Source organism: Capricornis sumatraensis, chromosome 10 (assembly GCF_032405125.1).
Source record: "Capricornis sumatraensis isolate serow.1 chromosome 10, serow.2, whole genome shotgun sequence".
NCBI classification, from domain to species: domain Eukaryota; kingdom Metazoa; phylum Chordata; class Mammalia; order Artiodactyla; family Bovidae; genus Capricornis; species Capricornis sumatraensis.
The window spans coordinates 19,880,632-19,896,570 of NC_091078.1; the positions used below are offsets into that span (position 1 = coordinate 19,880,632).

The 15,939-nt window shown below is 37.4% G+C and overlaps 1 protein-coding gene and 2 non-coding genes across 4 annotated transcripts; all 3 read right to left on the reverse strand.

The window, feature by feature from the left end:
* Window positions 1-323: 323 nt before the first annotated feature.
* Window positions 324-15,607, reverse strand: SRGN (serglycin). Of its 2 annotated transcripts, none has more exons than XM_068982578.1 (3): window positions 15,479-15,607; window positions 5,746-5,878; window positions 324-1,186 (listed from the first exon to the last, which is right to left on the reverse strand). In XM_068982578.1, the coding sequence occupies exons 1-3, from the start codon at window positions 15,549-15,551 to the stop codon at window positions 955-957; spliced, it is 438 nt and encodes a 145-aa protein (XP_068838679.1). In that variant the 5' UTR covers window positions 15,552-15,607; the 3' UTR covers window positions 324-954. The 2 variants fall into 2 exon arrangements, with proteins under 2 accessions (XP_068838679.1, XP_068838678.1); XM_068982577.1 differs by having other exon boundaries at window positions 5,731-5,878.
* Window positions 4,324-4,393, reverse strand: LOC138088090 (small nucleolar RNA U2-30). The gene has a single exon (XR_011145676.1). It is a non-coding gene; the product is annotated as a small nucleolar RNA U2-30 (small nucleolar RNA).
* LOC138088091 (small nucleolar RNA U2-19) lies at window positions 4,518-4,597 on the reverse strand. The gene has a single exon (XR_011145677.1). It is a non-coding gene; the product is annotated as a small nucleolar RNA U2-19 (small nucleolar RNA).
* Window positions 15,608-15,939: the final 332 nt, after the last annotated feature.

A 15,939-nucleotide genomic window follows, 5' to 3' on the forward strand; every position in this document is an offset into this window, starting at 1 on the left:
AAGGTATCAGTTCTGAAGAGGGGATCTAGATAATGCAGGATCCATGAGAGACTTTTAAAAACTAGGGGGAACAGGGATGGGTACAGTATAGCCTTCAAGAAGAGGAAGTGTTTGGACAAGAATAACCCTCTTTCTGTATAATGATTGTTTTCTTCATCTGCTAGTTAATAGGATTTGATTATAGCTATAAAATTTGGTCTCACTGTAAAGTAACTTTACACTTGATGAGAATCTAGAAACATTTAAACAAAAATAATCCTTTCATGAACAAAAGAGAGCCCAGACAGCGTAACTCTTTGATAATACTTCTGCTTTAATAGACTGTTTGCAAATACATAGATATCCAGGAGGAAAGGTAACACAGCATGACCTACAGAGAGCACAACTGTGCTTTAATTTAGGCACTAAGTTTCTAAATGTGGCAGCAATCACGCTTCTAAGCAAACAATGTCCACTAGCTCGCAAACACATTTGATGCCGATATTAGAACAGTTAACTTCATACTGTAAAATATGTTACATACCTCCTCTATACATTCATGGTATGTTGCATCTGTGTTTTGTCACAAAAAAGAGGCATGTCTAGATTTCATAATCAGAGTCAGCTTCATGAAGACTTAGATATGAAACAGTGCCTCTCAATTTGTTTCTCAAACTAAATTTTTTAAAAACAGTGTAATTTATTCTTTAAAGCAATTTTATAGATATGGAGAGTCTAGCTAATTTCGTAGTGATATAGTTGAATATGATACATAAGAAATGCAGGTATTTTCCAGGACAGCAGGATAGATAAAGGAGGCTTTAAGAATCCATGAGGAAAAAAGATTATAAAACTTAAACTTCCTTTTCAGACGTTTTAAATTTTCTAAAAAGCTTTTTGTCCTCAAATTAATTACATTGTATTTAATTACAAATTAAATACATTGTCTGGTGTGAAGATGGGAAACCCTCTCTTTTATATAGTAAAATCTTCTTCTGGTCCATCCTGCCCCAAGTCCTGGTTGTATGAGGGCGCATTTCCCTCCTTAGATCTAAAGTTGTAATAAAAAGCATCATTTTCTTCTACTGGTTGGTATTCCTGTTCTATTTCATTTAGGAAGCCATTTCCAGATCCTGCTCCAGAACCTGATCCTGAGACGTCCTCAGAAAGAGGGAAGACTTCATTCAAATCCCTGGAATTCTCCAGTCTGAAGTAAGACAGAAAAAAGGGGGGAAAAAACCATTAAAGTTTGAGACATAAAAAGATAATCATGAAACATTTTTTAAGGTAAGAAAGTAATAGTGACTCAGTTGCTGAAATTAGAAGTTAAAAGTTTCTAGTTATTTAGTGCTTTGAAACAAAAAAATAAGTCAGCCTTTCCACATGTTTGCATATACTTAGTGTAACTAACTCATTGCCTTTTTCAGTTCCACATCTGCTCATTGCAGATGGATACAAAATGCTATCACTAACATGGCAATCCTATATTTGGAATTTCTTTTTTTTTTTTTTTAAACAGAAAAGTTCCCATTTCTACACTTTCTCCCACTCAATAGATAGATGATATTTTTCCTAATTTAAAACTTCTACAAAACTTCTAATAATGTCACAGTACTTCAACAAAGCTCACTCTTAGGTAATTCTTTGTAACAAGTCAAGAATTATATATACCAACATGTTAACATTTCAGTTTGTATGTGCTCAGTCGCTTAGTCATGTCCAACTCCTTGTGACTCTGTGGACTGTAGTCCACCAGGCTCCTCTGTTCATGGGGATTCTCCAGGCAAGAATACTGGAGTGGGTTGCCATGCCCTCCCTCAGGGGATCTTCCCAACCCAGGGATCAAACCCAGGTCTCCTGCATTACAGGTGGATTCTCTACAGACTGAGCCACCAGGGAATCCCAGTTTAAATGTTTATAAAGCTTTAAATTCCCTCAGAATTTTTGCCAGTGTGAAGGAAAATAAAAAAGAACTTAAATTGGGAATTCCCTGGTGGTCCAGTGGTTTCACTGCTGAGAGCTCAGGTTTGATATCTGGTCGGGTAACTTGGATCCCACATGCCAAGCAGCCAAAAAATAAAAGAAAAAGAAAAAGAAAAAAAGTAAGTGCTTCCACCAAGCACTCTGGGTAGAAGGTAGAACCAGAAGGGGTTGAGGAGAGGAGAGGGGTGACAGTAAGCAGAGAAAAGGACAACAGCTGGAGAGGAAGCAGAATCAAAGAGAAGATTTTACCTAAAAGTAGGTGATACTAGAGAATGTCTGCAGACTAATGCTGGCTTCAGAGGGTGGACTGCAGAATTGAAGTCCTGGAGAAGGTGCATGAGATAAGATACCCAGCACAAGGAAGGTGGCCTTGGAAGCTGCCACAGTCAGAGTCCAATCAGGAAACTTAATCTAAATATTTAAGACAGGGAATTGCTTACACATGAGATGGAAAAGAAGGAAAGCCAAATAGAGAACAGTGAGGAACTCCAGAGATGAGCAACAGCAAGAAAACACTTCTCTCCCTGGGCTAGAAGGACAGTAGAGGAAGTGGTACTACCTAAGCCCAGGGACCAAGAGCACTGGTGGAAGCTGAAGTCATGTATGAGATATTAGCCTTGCCAGAGGTGCCACCAAGGCAGGAATGAGAAGAAACATATTTCTCTCTCCCTGCCACCCATGCTGAGCAGTCTCCCTTCCAGGCATCCCAATGGCCAAACTCAGCCACAGATCCAGAAGTGTGAGAAATGCAGATCACAGGGATCAGCCCTCATCCCTCCACCCAATACAGAGCAGGGATGGGGAAGAAGAAATGCATCTGACTGACACAGAAGGAGAGGCTGTGCATCCATAGTGACAGGAGTTTCAGACCAGGAAGGAAAGTTACTGGCTGAGAAAAGGGAAGATTATACAGATGTTTTAAGAAACTATTTAAAGGTTATGTTCTATTTATGGCTATTATAAAACATTGACCATATTCCCTGTTGTATATACTACATCTTTGTAGATTGTTTTAGTCATAGTATTTTGTACCTCTTAATCCCTTGCCCCTACCTTGCCACTCCCCACTTTCCTCTCCCCATTGGTAACCACTGGTTTGTGCTCTACATCTGTGTATCTCTTTTTTGTTATATTCATGAATTTGTTTTATTTTTTTAGATTCCACATATAAGTAATATACAGTATTTGTCTTTCTCTGGCTTATTTCACTAAGCATAATACCCTCCAAGTCCATGCATGTTGTTACAAATGGGAAAAATCTCTTGGACTTTTATGGCTGAGTAGTATTCCAATGCATGTGTCCGTGTGTGTGTGTGTGTGTATCACATCTTCTTCATCCATTCATCTTGTTGATGGGCACTTAGGTTGCTTCTGCATCTTGGCTATCATAAATAATGCTGCTGTGAACATTGGGGTACATATATCTTTTCAAATTAGTGTTTTCATTTCCTTTGGATAAATATCTAAGAATGCAATTGCAGGATTATATGGTGACTCCATTTCTAGTTTTCTGAGTTTTCTACAGTGATAGCACCAATTTACATTCCCACTAACAATGTACAAGAGTTCTCTTTTCCTACATCCTCACCAACATTTGTTAATTGTGGTCTTTTCGATGACAGCCATTCTGACAGGTGTGAGGTGATTTTTTCGTGGGTTTTAGTTGCATTTCTCTGGTGATTAGTGATGTTGAGCATCTTTTCATGTTCATGTTGCCCATTCTTCTTTGGGAAAATGTCTATTCAGATCTTCTGCCCATTTTTCAGGTCGTTTGCTTTATGATGTTGAGTCATGTGAGCTGTTTGTATATTTTAGATATTAACCCCTTATCAGTCATATCACTTGTAAATATTTTCTCCCATTTCAGTAGGTCATCTTTTTGTTTTGTCAATGGTTTCCTTTGCTGTGCAAAACCTTTTATGTTTAGTTAGGTCCCATTTGCTTACTTTTGCTTTTGTTTCCTTTGCCATAAGACACAGATCCAAAAAAATATTGCTACAATTTATGTCAAAGAGTATGGAAGATTATGGAGATTTGAGGAGGGAAGAAATAGTATAAAATAGCTGTTTTGGAGGATTTAGGTTATTCCTCTAATATTTTAGATTAAATGAATTAGTATTGAAATCCATGACTTAAAATAATGGAGGAAGTTGTAACATCAGGTTCAACCTTTGTGCCGGAGAATTAAAACAGAAGCACAGCGTTGCAGACTTGTATTTTGAGGATGGTGATGATATAATTTCAGTGATGAAGGGGGTTGCCGGTATCCCCAAAGTGATAACAGGCTTACCTGGTTTGGGCACAATGACTTATGTGGCTTTCAAAAGGGTGATTTTCTTTTATTATTTTTTTCTTTAATTTAGAGCTCAGATCAAGTGTAGAAATCTTTATAGTTATAAAGGTCTGTAGTAAAACCTTTTCGTCATTGCTCAGAACTGATCAGCCTTTTATACACACACACCTGCAGCCAGTTCTCACTCACTCACCTGTAAGTCCTCAGTTATCCATTGTTACTTTTACACACATGCACGCCTTATTTTAAATTACTCTTTGCTTCTCAGAACTACAGAGATCATACATCAAGTAGACTAGGAGATCTTCAGATGCTCAGATTTGGCTATTTTCATCATTGATCCACTTCATTTTTTAAAAAAGATTTCTTTATTGGCCGTGCTGGGTCTTTGTTGCTGTGAGTGGGCTTTCTCTAGTGGCAGTGAGCAGAAAACTACTCTCAGGCTATTCTCTAGTTGCAGTGTGCAGGCTTCTCACTTCAGTGGCTTCTCATATTGCAAAGCACAGGCTCTAGAGCACACGGGCTCAGTAGTTGTGGCTGACGGGCTTAGTTGCTCTGCAGCATGTGGGATCTCAGTTCCTGGACTAAGGATTGAACCCATGTCCCCTGCATTGGCAGGAGGATTTTTACTGGGCCACCAGGGAAGTCCCAGGAGAGTGATTTTCTATTTAAGCCTGAATATTAAAACTTTTATGATAATTCTTTTCATAATATATCTTTGCCACATGTAACTTTGATATTCAGTGAAATAATGGGCTCTAATACAATTCAATTTTTTGTTACTTATGAATTCCTATCGGATCCTTTTGGCAAGTATAAGGCAGGTTTTATTTGATCAAGAAGAGGTATGGCTTTCTTTTTTATGAGTCACAGCCACTTATTGTTCCTTCCCCTAATTTCTTTTTTTTATCACTACTGTCTAAACAGAACATTTTTATTACCCCTCAAAAATTATTTTCTGTGGGTTTTGCCTATTTTTGTACACTTCATATAGATGGAATCATATAATATGTGGCTTTTTATGTCTGGTTTCCTTTACTTTGCATAATGCTTTCCAGATTCAGCCATGTTGCAGCATTTATCAGTACTTCTTTCTTATGGTCAAATAATATTACACTTTATGTACATGTCACATTTTGTTTATGCATTCAGATGATAGACTCCTACTGGATTTTAATATATAATGTGCTCTATTTACATTAATAAAATAATGTTCAATTATTTTCAATACCTATTGGTGAAAAGTATTCAATTTTTGTTTCTGCCACCAGAAAAAGACCTTGCGAAAGTGTGAGTCATGTATTCTTGTGCATCTCATATACCAGTAAATACACTACAGTTTTACCCTGCACTATGCAGTAAAAACTGAACTGTGGAAGCAAGAGCCTAAAGAAAACACTCTGGGCAACCCTTCTGCCTCCATGCCAAGATCTCAACAGAGGCTGACAAAAGTAAAATCAAGAAAGTCCACTTACGAGAAAATGTCAGACCTTAGAGGTGGGATTCTGCTGGATTCATCTGGAAGTATATCAAACACTCTTCCCTTTTCTTCAATGCAGTTTGCAGAATTACTGTCAGGATTGCAGCGTACCCACTGGTATCTGGCTCTCTGCACAGGAGAACCTGCCCAAACAAGGAAACCTCATGATCAATAAGTATCTCTTACACAGCTTCTAATCACTTTTCCCCTAAGAAATTTTTAATTAAATAGATTTTAAATTTGGTAGGTAAGGTGTGGACAGGTTTTATGACCATTAATATAACAGGAGCACCCACTGTTTCCCAGCCCTTTATACATAGTTTATCCTTCTCACACTACACCTGTGCAAAGTAGCCTAGAGTTTAACATTAGAATAGGCTTTGGCAGTTAGCTGCCTCTGTTACTGGTGACTTGTGAAACCTTCACTTCCCCAAGTACCCAACAGAAAACTCAGGAACTAAAAGTGTCTCTTTTTCATAAGCTGGTCACAAAAATTAAATGAGAAAATGCATGTAAAGATCTTAACATAGTGCCAGGCACACAGTAAATAAACACCTAATAATATTAACTATTATTGTCTCTGTACTATTATTTCCATTTTATACAAAGGAAAACTGAGGCTGCACAGGTACTAAGCATCCAGAATCCAACCTTCTATCTGACCCCGAAGTCTGCCTCTTCTGATAGAGATGAGTCAAATTATGTTCAGAAAGGTTAAGAAATGTACCAAATAGTCCTGAGATATTACAGAATCCTAGTTCTTTGGGGTCATGTGGTATTCTTGAGAATTAAAAGCAGATTATGGAGAAGGAAATGGCAACCCACTCCAGTGTTCTTGCCTGGAGAATCCCAGGGACAGGGGAGCCCAGTGGGCTGCCGTCTATGGGGTCGCACAGAGTCGGACATGACTGAAGTGACTTAGCAGCAGCAGCAGCAAGAATTCTGAGAAAAATGGTCTAAGAACCATTGCTTTCTCTTAAAGTATGTAATTTAATCACTGGTTTTAATATTTTCAACTTGGATAACCTAGTTAATGTCTGAGAATATAAAATTTATATGGGTCTGCTTTCTTCATTAAAATAAAATTAAGAAAAGCAGATTAAAAACTTAACCTCTTTCTTTGGCCTCACATCTAGTCAGAGATTTCAAAAGTCAAGGCTCTTCTGTTCACCAAAGATGGGCTTTCACAGCCTCTTTTAATTTCTACATAAAAGGCTCCATATCTTGTGTTGGGAGGTTATATAGGAGATTGCTTATTAATTTACAAAATAAATTTCATTCCTCAGTTTAGCAAGGATGGAGCCCTGGTGGTGAGAAATATTTCACTACCCTGCCAAAGGATCGTCTCCTCCCCACCTCAAGTACATTTGATTCACACAAGTACAGCTAATCGTCACCTAACATGGAGGAGCACATCTAAAACTCCTGAAAAGCAGAAAAGGAGGTTTTGTTAGGGGCACCACAGACTAAAGCTCCCTTGTCCTGGCCAAGCACAATCGTAACCACTTGCTCGAGTCATCTATCATACAGTAGGAGGTCCTGGTAAAGAATGCAGACTAACAAGCTACCACCTGGAAGCATTTAGGAAAGGTCAAAAGGAAAGAGGAGATGAGAGTCCATATGTCCTACAAACCTCCCAGAATCCTCCTCACTAGAATCCATCTTAGCTGAGTGATGTGCATGCTACCAGGAAGGACCCTGAGTCAGAATAACTAGCCAGAGAGAACCTGAAAACTAACCCCATTACCAAAAAACCTGAGACTGCAAATTACATGGAAGAGCAGTTCTCCTGGGTGCCCTACCCTGCTGCTCTCTGCCCGGGGGTCCCGTCCCAATAAAGTCTCTTGCTTTCCCAGTACATGTGTCTTCTTGGACAATATATTTCTGAGTGTTAGACAAGAATCCACTCTCAGGCCATGGAAGGGGTCCCCCTTCCTGCAAGAGTTTTAAAGCCCAGTACATTATTGTTCTGTACAGATTGAGATGCAACTGATAACACATATTTAAGAAAACAAAATAAAATGAAGAACAGTGTTGTGGATAATCACTGCAATAATTTTTTGCAGTACCAAAGACTATAAAATCAGATGTTAATGAGTTAAGATGCAGTGTACAATACTATGCAGCTATTAAAATAATGTGGCAATTCTCTGGGTACTGATATATAATAATCTCCAAGTGTGTGTGTATACATAGTACATATATGTATATGTATGTGTATGTGTGTGTGTGTATACGTATATATATATTTTTTGGCCATGCTATGTGACTTGCAAGAATTTAGTTCCCCGAACAGAGATTTGAACATGTCCTCGGTAATTAAAGCATGGAGTCTTAAATACTGGACTTCGAGGGCATTCCCTCCAAGGTTAAAAAAAGTAAAGAACACTATGCATTGTGTGTTACCATTTGTGTGTGTTGTGGTTTTTTGGAATTTATTTACATACAAGCTTACGTGCACAGAACACCTCTTAAAAGATAGACAACAAACTGATCATCTTAGTGGAGAGAACTGGTGGCTAGAAGAGAGTGGAAGGAAGAACACTGACTTTTCACTGCATATCCTTTTGAACTTTTAGATTCTTGAGTTATACTATGTATTATCTTTCAAAATTAATTATTTTTATTTTTAATAGCTTTATTAAGTGGATTTGACATTCAATAAGCTGTGCATATTTAAAGTGTACTATTTAATGTTTCAACAAGTGGATACAGCATGGAACCATCACCACAATCAAGGGTATAAACATATCCAACATCCCCCAGAGTTTCCTTGTGCCCCTCTGTGACCCTGCCCTTCTCCCTCCCTTCTCCTGACTCCCCCAAGCCCCCCTCAACCATTAGTCTGCTTTCTGTGATTATAAATTAGTTTGCATTTTCTAGATTTTATGTAAATGGACTCATACAGCTACTTGTCAAAAGTTTTCTGACTTTAACTCTGGGTCTAGAGGGCTCTCTACCTTTTATAGTACTCTCTCCTAAAAGTGGAGAGATTAGTTAGGTACTCCTTAAAACTGAAAAATGTAGCAAACAAAGAAAAAAAATTATTCCTAATCTCATTAGCCAAACCCCTAGAGACTATAAGTTTTAGAGTTTTCTTTCCTTCTGGGTATCACTATTTCTCAGAGAATATGCACAAGTTGTTTCCCTTCTCAGCTATCAGAGGTTGAAAAGTGGAGCCTCTACCAAGGTCAAATTCACTTTATATCTCAATGGGATGGCCAAGGGCTTTGTTACTAAAAGACTGCAGACCCACAGAATTTTGCAAAATGTTCTTTCCTTATGAACCTCTATTATGTCTATTTATACTCAACTTTGTCCTAGTTAATATTTCTGATTAATTTCATAAATACAGCTTTGTTAGGTTTCATTAAGATATACATATATATGAAGGGGAATATATAAATAATTCATGATGCTGTTCACCCTAGTATTATTTAAAATAGGAAAACAGTAAATAACTAATCAAAACAAGAGAAAACACTGAGATTAACTCTGAGGCATTACTATGAGAGAATATTAACCAAATGGAAAAAAAGTAGTAGCTATGGAAAAGACTACATAGCATCATAGGAAAATTTATATTAAAAAATGAGTTAAAAATAGTAGAATGCCATTCTATGCATAATAGTTATTAATGTAACTACATATATAGATATGGGGGATGGGAGGAAATACACAGAAATAGCTATAGTGGTAGGCTCTGGTGATTTTTTTTTCTCACTTTGTTTTCTAAATTACTCTAATAAACAATATTCTTTTAAAATATAAACAAAGCAAAAACTCTAATGTAGAAAGTAAATGTTCTCCCATTGTTTTTCTTCTTTCTTTCTGTCTTGCTTCATTTTTTTCTTTTTTTTTAGAACTGCTACTCTGTCATACTCTTCCCCATAGTTCCTGAATATAGCTTACAAATTTCTGGTCTGGGACACTAGTCATCCAGAATGGGTTAGCTTTGTCATGGCTTAGAGGCTGAAGGTAAGGTTGCCAGATGACATCACAATGGCTGACCCTTACTAGCTATATAACTATAACCTCCCTGGACCTCAGTTTCCTCATCCATAAAATGGGGACAGTAATAGATCTCATAATAAGATACAAATATTAGGTTCTTAGAATAGTTCCTAGCGCCATTGTCAGAGCTCTTTAAATGCTAGTTTCTGTGATGAAGAGGATGACAATGACCTATTGACCTATCTCTGATAGAGATAAACCAAATTTAAATTCCTGTCCCACCACTGAGCACCTTTCTGATTCTGAATTTCTCATCTTTAAAATAGGAATAATAGTCTCCCAAATAGCTCAGCTGGTAAATAATCCACCTGCAGTGCAGGAGACTCAGGTTTGATTCCTGGGTTGGGAAGATCCCCTGGAGAAGGGAAAGGCTACCCACTCCAGTATTCTGGCCTGGAGAATTCCATGGACTGACTATAGTTTATGGGGTCGCAAAGAGTTGGACAGGAATGAGCAGCTTTCACTTTCAAAGAGTTCCAGTTTAAACAAGATAGAAGTATGTGACACATCTATCACAAGCCTTTGTGTGCAGTAGGTATTGAATACAGTTTAGCTCTTTCTCCCTCTCTGATTCTTTCTTGAAGAACTTTGCCATCTAATGAATTGCTGCTTAGAAGCTTCATCATGTGAAATCGGGTGAAAATTCAACATGTCCTCCAGCAGAGGGCAATGTCTTCACACCCTATGCCATCTTGACCAGTGCAGTCCAATAGAAACAAGAGGAACCATCCGAACATGTATGAAATTTTCAATATTAGGACAGTCATATTTTAAAAAGTAAAAAAAGAAATGTGACCTTAATTTTAAAACATTTTACTTAAACCAATATATCCAATAAACAATGTAAGTTATCAATGGATATTTTACACTTTTTTTCACACTAGGATTTTAAATCTGGTGTGCATTTTGCACTTACACCAGGTGTGTTTGGACTTGCCACATTTCACACATTTCAAGTGCTTAGTAGCCGCAAGAGGCTGCTGCCCACCGTTTTGGATAGAACAGGTCTAGACATACCCCTCTACTGCCATTGATGACCGAGTATCAAACCGAGAAAGTGCTTACATAGACAGGAAGTTAAACAGAAAAGTAAAACTAATAGTTTATGAAGAAGAATCCAAGTGAAAGACTGTATCTTTTCACTAGCATAAAAAAACACAACTTTCATAAATTAGAAAACTAAAATACAAATTCTTTCTAGAGTTTGGCATCTCAGCTTTCAAAATTTATAACGAGTTTCTCTTTTTGAGAGAGAGAGAGCATGTGAAAATTCTCTTTAAGGCAAGACATTTCTTTCCAACGTCAGCACGTGGGACCTTAGTTCCCTGATCAAACCCATGCCCCCTGCGCTGGAAGTGTGGCGTCTTAACCACTGGACTGCCAGGGAAGTCCCCAAGAGGGATTTCCTTTTTTGGGTAATGAAAATGTTCTAAAATTGACTATGGTGATGGTTGCACGTATCTGTGAATACACTAAAAAACCATTGATGTACACTTTAAATGGGTGAATTGTATGGTATATGAACTCTAGCTCAATAAAGATGTTCCAAAATTTATAAGAAATCAATAGTAGAAGTCCATCTTCCCCCAAAAAATGTTTATCTAATTTGAGATTGGGGCTTCCCCGGTGGTTCAGCAGTAAAGAATTCTACAATGCAGGAGACATGGGTTTGATCCCTGGGTCAGAAAGATCCTCTGGAGAAGGAAATGACTACCCACTCCAGTATTCTTGCCTGGGAAATCCTATGGACAGAGGAGCCTGGCAGACTACAGTCCATGTGGTCGCAAAGGATCAGACACAGCTTAGCGACTAAACAACAACAACTTGAGACTGATGATTTTACTTCATTTATTTTAATTTAAAAAAGTTTTATTGGTATTTAACATATTTAACCCGGCACACAATTCACTCTTCTAATGTGTAAATTTCAGTGTTTTTTGTTTTTTAGCATGTTTATAGGTATGTGCACAAATTTAAAACAATTTTATCATCACAGAGAAATCCTCTGTCCTTTAGCTATCCAACTCCTGTATCTTATGTGTCTTATCCCGAAGTAACCAGTAATCAATCTACTTTATGTCTCTGTTTTTTTTTACCAAATTGGACATTTTATATAAATAAAATAATATGAGGTGGGTTTCTTTTTTAAGTATAACTGACCTATAACACTATATTTGTTTCAGATGCATAACATAATGATCTTCCATTATTATACATTACAAAATGATTAACATAGACTGGGGATCTTAAATCTGCTTTAAAATAAAGAATGTGGTTACAGATACCAAGTTCCTGATATACTTATTCAAGAGTGTTGGCAGGATGTGAAAATTCAACAGTTCCAGCCCTGCAATGTGTGGGAGTATCTTGATTCTCTTTTGCTTGAGAGAAGTGTCTTGTGATTACCATAATTAAAAAAATAAGAGGAAACATGCTCATGGACAGAAAAATGATCTTCCTAAGAGATCCCACTTACAGGTCTCCTGGTTAATTCTGTAGTGGACTCAAGGAAGAAGAATGTTTTTTATTTAGAATCACTTCCTGTCCTTTCTCTCTGTGTCTCTGTCTTTGTCTTTCATACATACACAGTCTACTAGTTCTACTTCAGCAAAACCCTTTCTATGAATAAATATTACCATTTATAAAAATAAACCTCTGACACTGGGCAAATAACTTACCCCAGTAATCTCTCTGTATCTTTTTATATTGTAGTATCAATATTTCCCCAACGTCATCACAGTTTACTAATTTCCTATTCTTAATGGAGATTTGCTGTGGGTTTGTTAGAAAAACTTTAAAATTGCCATGTTAGGGGAGAAAAAAGACCATTTTCATTCATTGTTTAGTGGCATCCAAATAGACATCACTATCTAAGTTGGAGCTGCTTCCTACTGGCCAATCAATTGCACAAGATTCCTCACCCTTGTATGGTTTGACAAGCTATAAAAAGTTCCAAGTTTACTTTCAATTTCTCCCTCTCTGTCCCTCAACTCAGAGGCTTTAGTAATAAGAGCTGTAGACAAAGCAAGGTTGTTTTAAATAAAGACAATCTCTACTCCACCTAGAAAACAGCTAAATTACAGTAGAAAGTTAATTTGAACTTGAAATCAGGTGACCAGCTCTGCCATTAATTAGTTGTAATGGGCCTAGGGCAAGTCTCATGCATTTTCTGAAAGAGGTTGATGTAAAGAGGAAATGAGATAATGAATGTAAGATCCAGTTTTCTTCTCTATAAATTGGTATTAATTCCTCCTCACAGGGAATGTGATGACCATTTACCTGAGAGTGGATGCTAAATCACTTTACAACTGAACAGCAGTGAACACTGGTGGAATCAATATTATTATTGTGATCTCAGAGGCAATGTAGAGTGGACATAGGGTCTGGCAATGACCCCCCGGCTACACCTGCTCATGGACTTTCCATTTTCCTTCTTTATGGGCATCTTTGAAAAAGAGAGTTAATAAAAGAATTTGAGATTCACAGCCCTCATCAGTAATCTCCTGAAGCTCTACATTAAATTGATTAGCTATCTGTCCTCTCCAGGGTCTCCCACATCTTGCCAAACTTCCGTCTCTTTTGCAACTGGTAGATAGGCTTTTATAGCATGTTTTTATTTCAGCTTCACTTATAGTCACTGATGTGGGCTGAATTGTGTCACTCCAACTCAATGTATTGAAGTGCTGACCCCTAGTACCTCAGAATAGGACTGTATTTGGAGATAGGGACTTAAAAGAGATAGTTGAGATATAACGAGTTTACATGGATGAACCCTAATCCAGTATGGCTGTTGTCCTTATAAGAAGAGGAAACCAGGAACACACAAAGGACCATGTGGAGACAGAGATAAGATGGCTATCTACAAGCTGAGGAGAAAAGCTGCAGGATGAAACTAACCCAGCCAACACCTTGATCTCGGACTTTTAGTCTCCAGAACTGTAAGGAAATAAATTCCTGTTGTTTAAGCCACCCAGCCTGTGGTACTTTGTTATGGCAGCCCTAGCAAATTAATACAGTAACCTGAGATGTTTCGTTTCAGTAAAAGCAAGCCAAAAGCCTAGTGGAATTGATCATTCAGTTAAATCAATGGGTTAAGGAAAAAAATTATTTTTAAGTGGGGAAAGAGTGCTACAGAATCATATCTGGCATCACATAGAATATTATGAAATAGAGACCTCTTTGCAGCCTTGAGTTGATGTCACGCACGTGCGTGCACACACACACACAGAGCCAGTGGGTGGGCGTCTGTTTCCCTTCTTATTCAAATGTGGGCACAAACCCTTAATTCCAATACCAACTGCACTTCTCCTTTGGAAACTCCCTAGTGTTTCAGTCTATTCATTCTCTTATTTTTGGTTCCCTTCCCAACACGGAGCAAAATGTACCCAGTGATGACATAAATACTAGTGCTTTATACAATTTTATAACGGTTTCTTCACTACTTTCTGGAAAATACCTATTATATAAAGAACACTTTTGTTTTAATTTTAGTTTTCCCTATTGAATCTTAGTGGGAAATGTGACATTTCTGGGAGATTTTGAAGATGTAAAGATTCATCGAGCTCTGGTTAGAGTAGACCCAACACCAACAGGTCCCTCCGGTCTGTTCTACAAACATGGACTTGACTGCCTGGATCTTGTCAGAACACATTAGGGAATTATTTCATTGGCTGAAGGTTTTCCTTGAAAGATTGGAGTAAAGCCTGTTCCTTACAATCAACAATGTTTTATCCTTTAAAAAAATAAATAGATTAATGGAAAGGTTTCATCAACATCATTTGCTGGTTTTTCTTTAATAACAAGAAGAAAGTGATTTTTATAAATTTCCAATATATAATGAATGTATCTGAGGTTATGTATATAATTTCATTTCCACCAGAAGTAAAAACAAGACAACTAGAAGTCACTTCGAAGAAACGTATCTAGATGTGTGCATCGCTATGACTCAATATTTCCTTTACGATTTGGAGGAACTTAGTGTTTTTCTACTATAAATTCTCCCTTCTACTTATCAGGCCATGACTATAATCCCTTATTTACCAAAGGAGAAGAAACTGTGTTTTTCTTACAAACTGATCATTTTCATTTTCTTAGTCATTAAAGGTTTTAAGTTGTTTCATTCTGACTAAAACAATCCTAAATGATAGACCTAACAAGAATTTTCCAAATATGCTGTTTCTCTGAGCAATGACACAATTACTAAAATTCTTTGGCCTTTCTTTAAAATCTGAGCGGGTATTCATTAGCTGTGTCTAAACATAATTGAATTTTCACTAAGAAGCAGGTTTTTAAGAGGAGAGAAAATGCAAGCAAATTTACTCTGATTTTAAAAATAGCATTTCCCAGTGTCAAAATAATTATAACATCACTAATTATTAAAACTTGGGATAGATGTGGGCACTTAGACGTAAACCATTTTCTCTATTCCTTTCTTGAGGCTTTAGAAATTTGTAAGCCATTTCCACCTGACAATAAAATAATACATTTCAATCATTTTAAGAACTTACAAGGCCATAGCTGCCTCAGAGTTTAACTTTTTTTTTTTTTTGGTAGCAAACTTAACCAACTTCACTCTAAAGAGTTCAGCTACCCCAAATTCTTTTTTTTTTTTTTCTTGGCCTACTTTCCCATAATATACTATATTCTATACCTTAGAGTGAATATAATCATTTGTGTGGACCCTGGGGCATACAAGAAGATTATAAGGTGACAAGATTAGTGGGTCTTACCTTGAACTGAAGATGAAATCAGGATGAAGGCAAGAGCCAGAGCAAGCCTAGTGCACTGGAGGAACACCTGCATGGTGACCAACTTGCTTCAGCTCCACCAGCTGTGCACCAACCTCACAACAGGGAAGTGTAGCCGGGTGCTCTCTGTCCCTTTTAGAAAAGGTTCCAAAACCTCAAACCCTGCCCAGAACACACGTCACAGTTTCCTGAACAAATAGAAAGAGATCCACATCAACCCCAGAAAGATTTCGAAAAAAAAAAGAAAAAAGGCAGCAAAATAACTATTCATACCATTATGAAACTGCAGTGAACTCTCCCCAGGTCTGCTTTCTCAAAAGTTTTGTTGTTTGCCACTTGCCTGTTAGAAACTGTTTCCCACTGAAACAGTAGAATCAGCATTCAGGGCACTTTGTTTTTTCTTTCTTCAGGTAACAATCTAAACACAAGTTTGCTAGCCAACC

Excerpts from the sequence above, each read along its gene's own strand:
- SRGN (XM_068982577.1), bottom strand. The coding sequence starts at position 15,551 with ATGCAGGTGTTCCTCCAGTGCACTAGGCTTGCTCTGGCTCTTGCCTTC. Across the intron at positions 5,879-15,478 it reads GATTTCATCTTCAGTTCAAG|GTTCTCCTGTGCAGAGAGCC; the intron begins GTAAGACCCACT and ends TTGTTTGGGCAG. Across the intron at positions 1,187-5,730 it reads CTAAGGTCTGACATTTTCTC|ACTGGAGAATTCCAGGGATT; the intron begins GTAAGTGGACTT and ends GTCTTACTTCAG.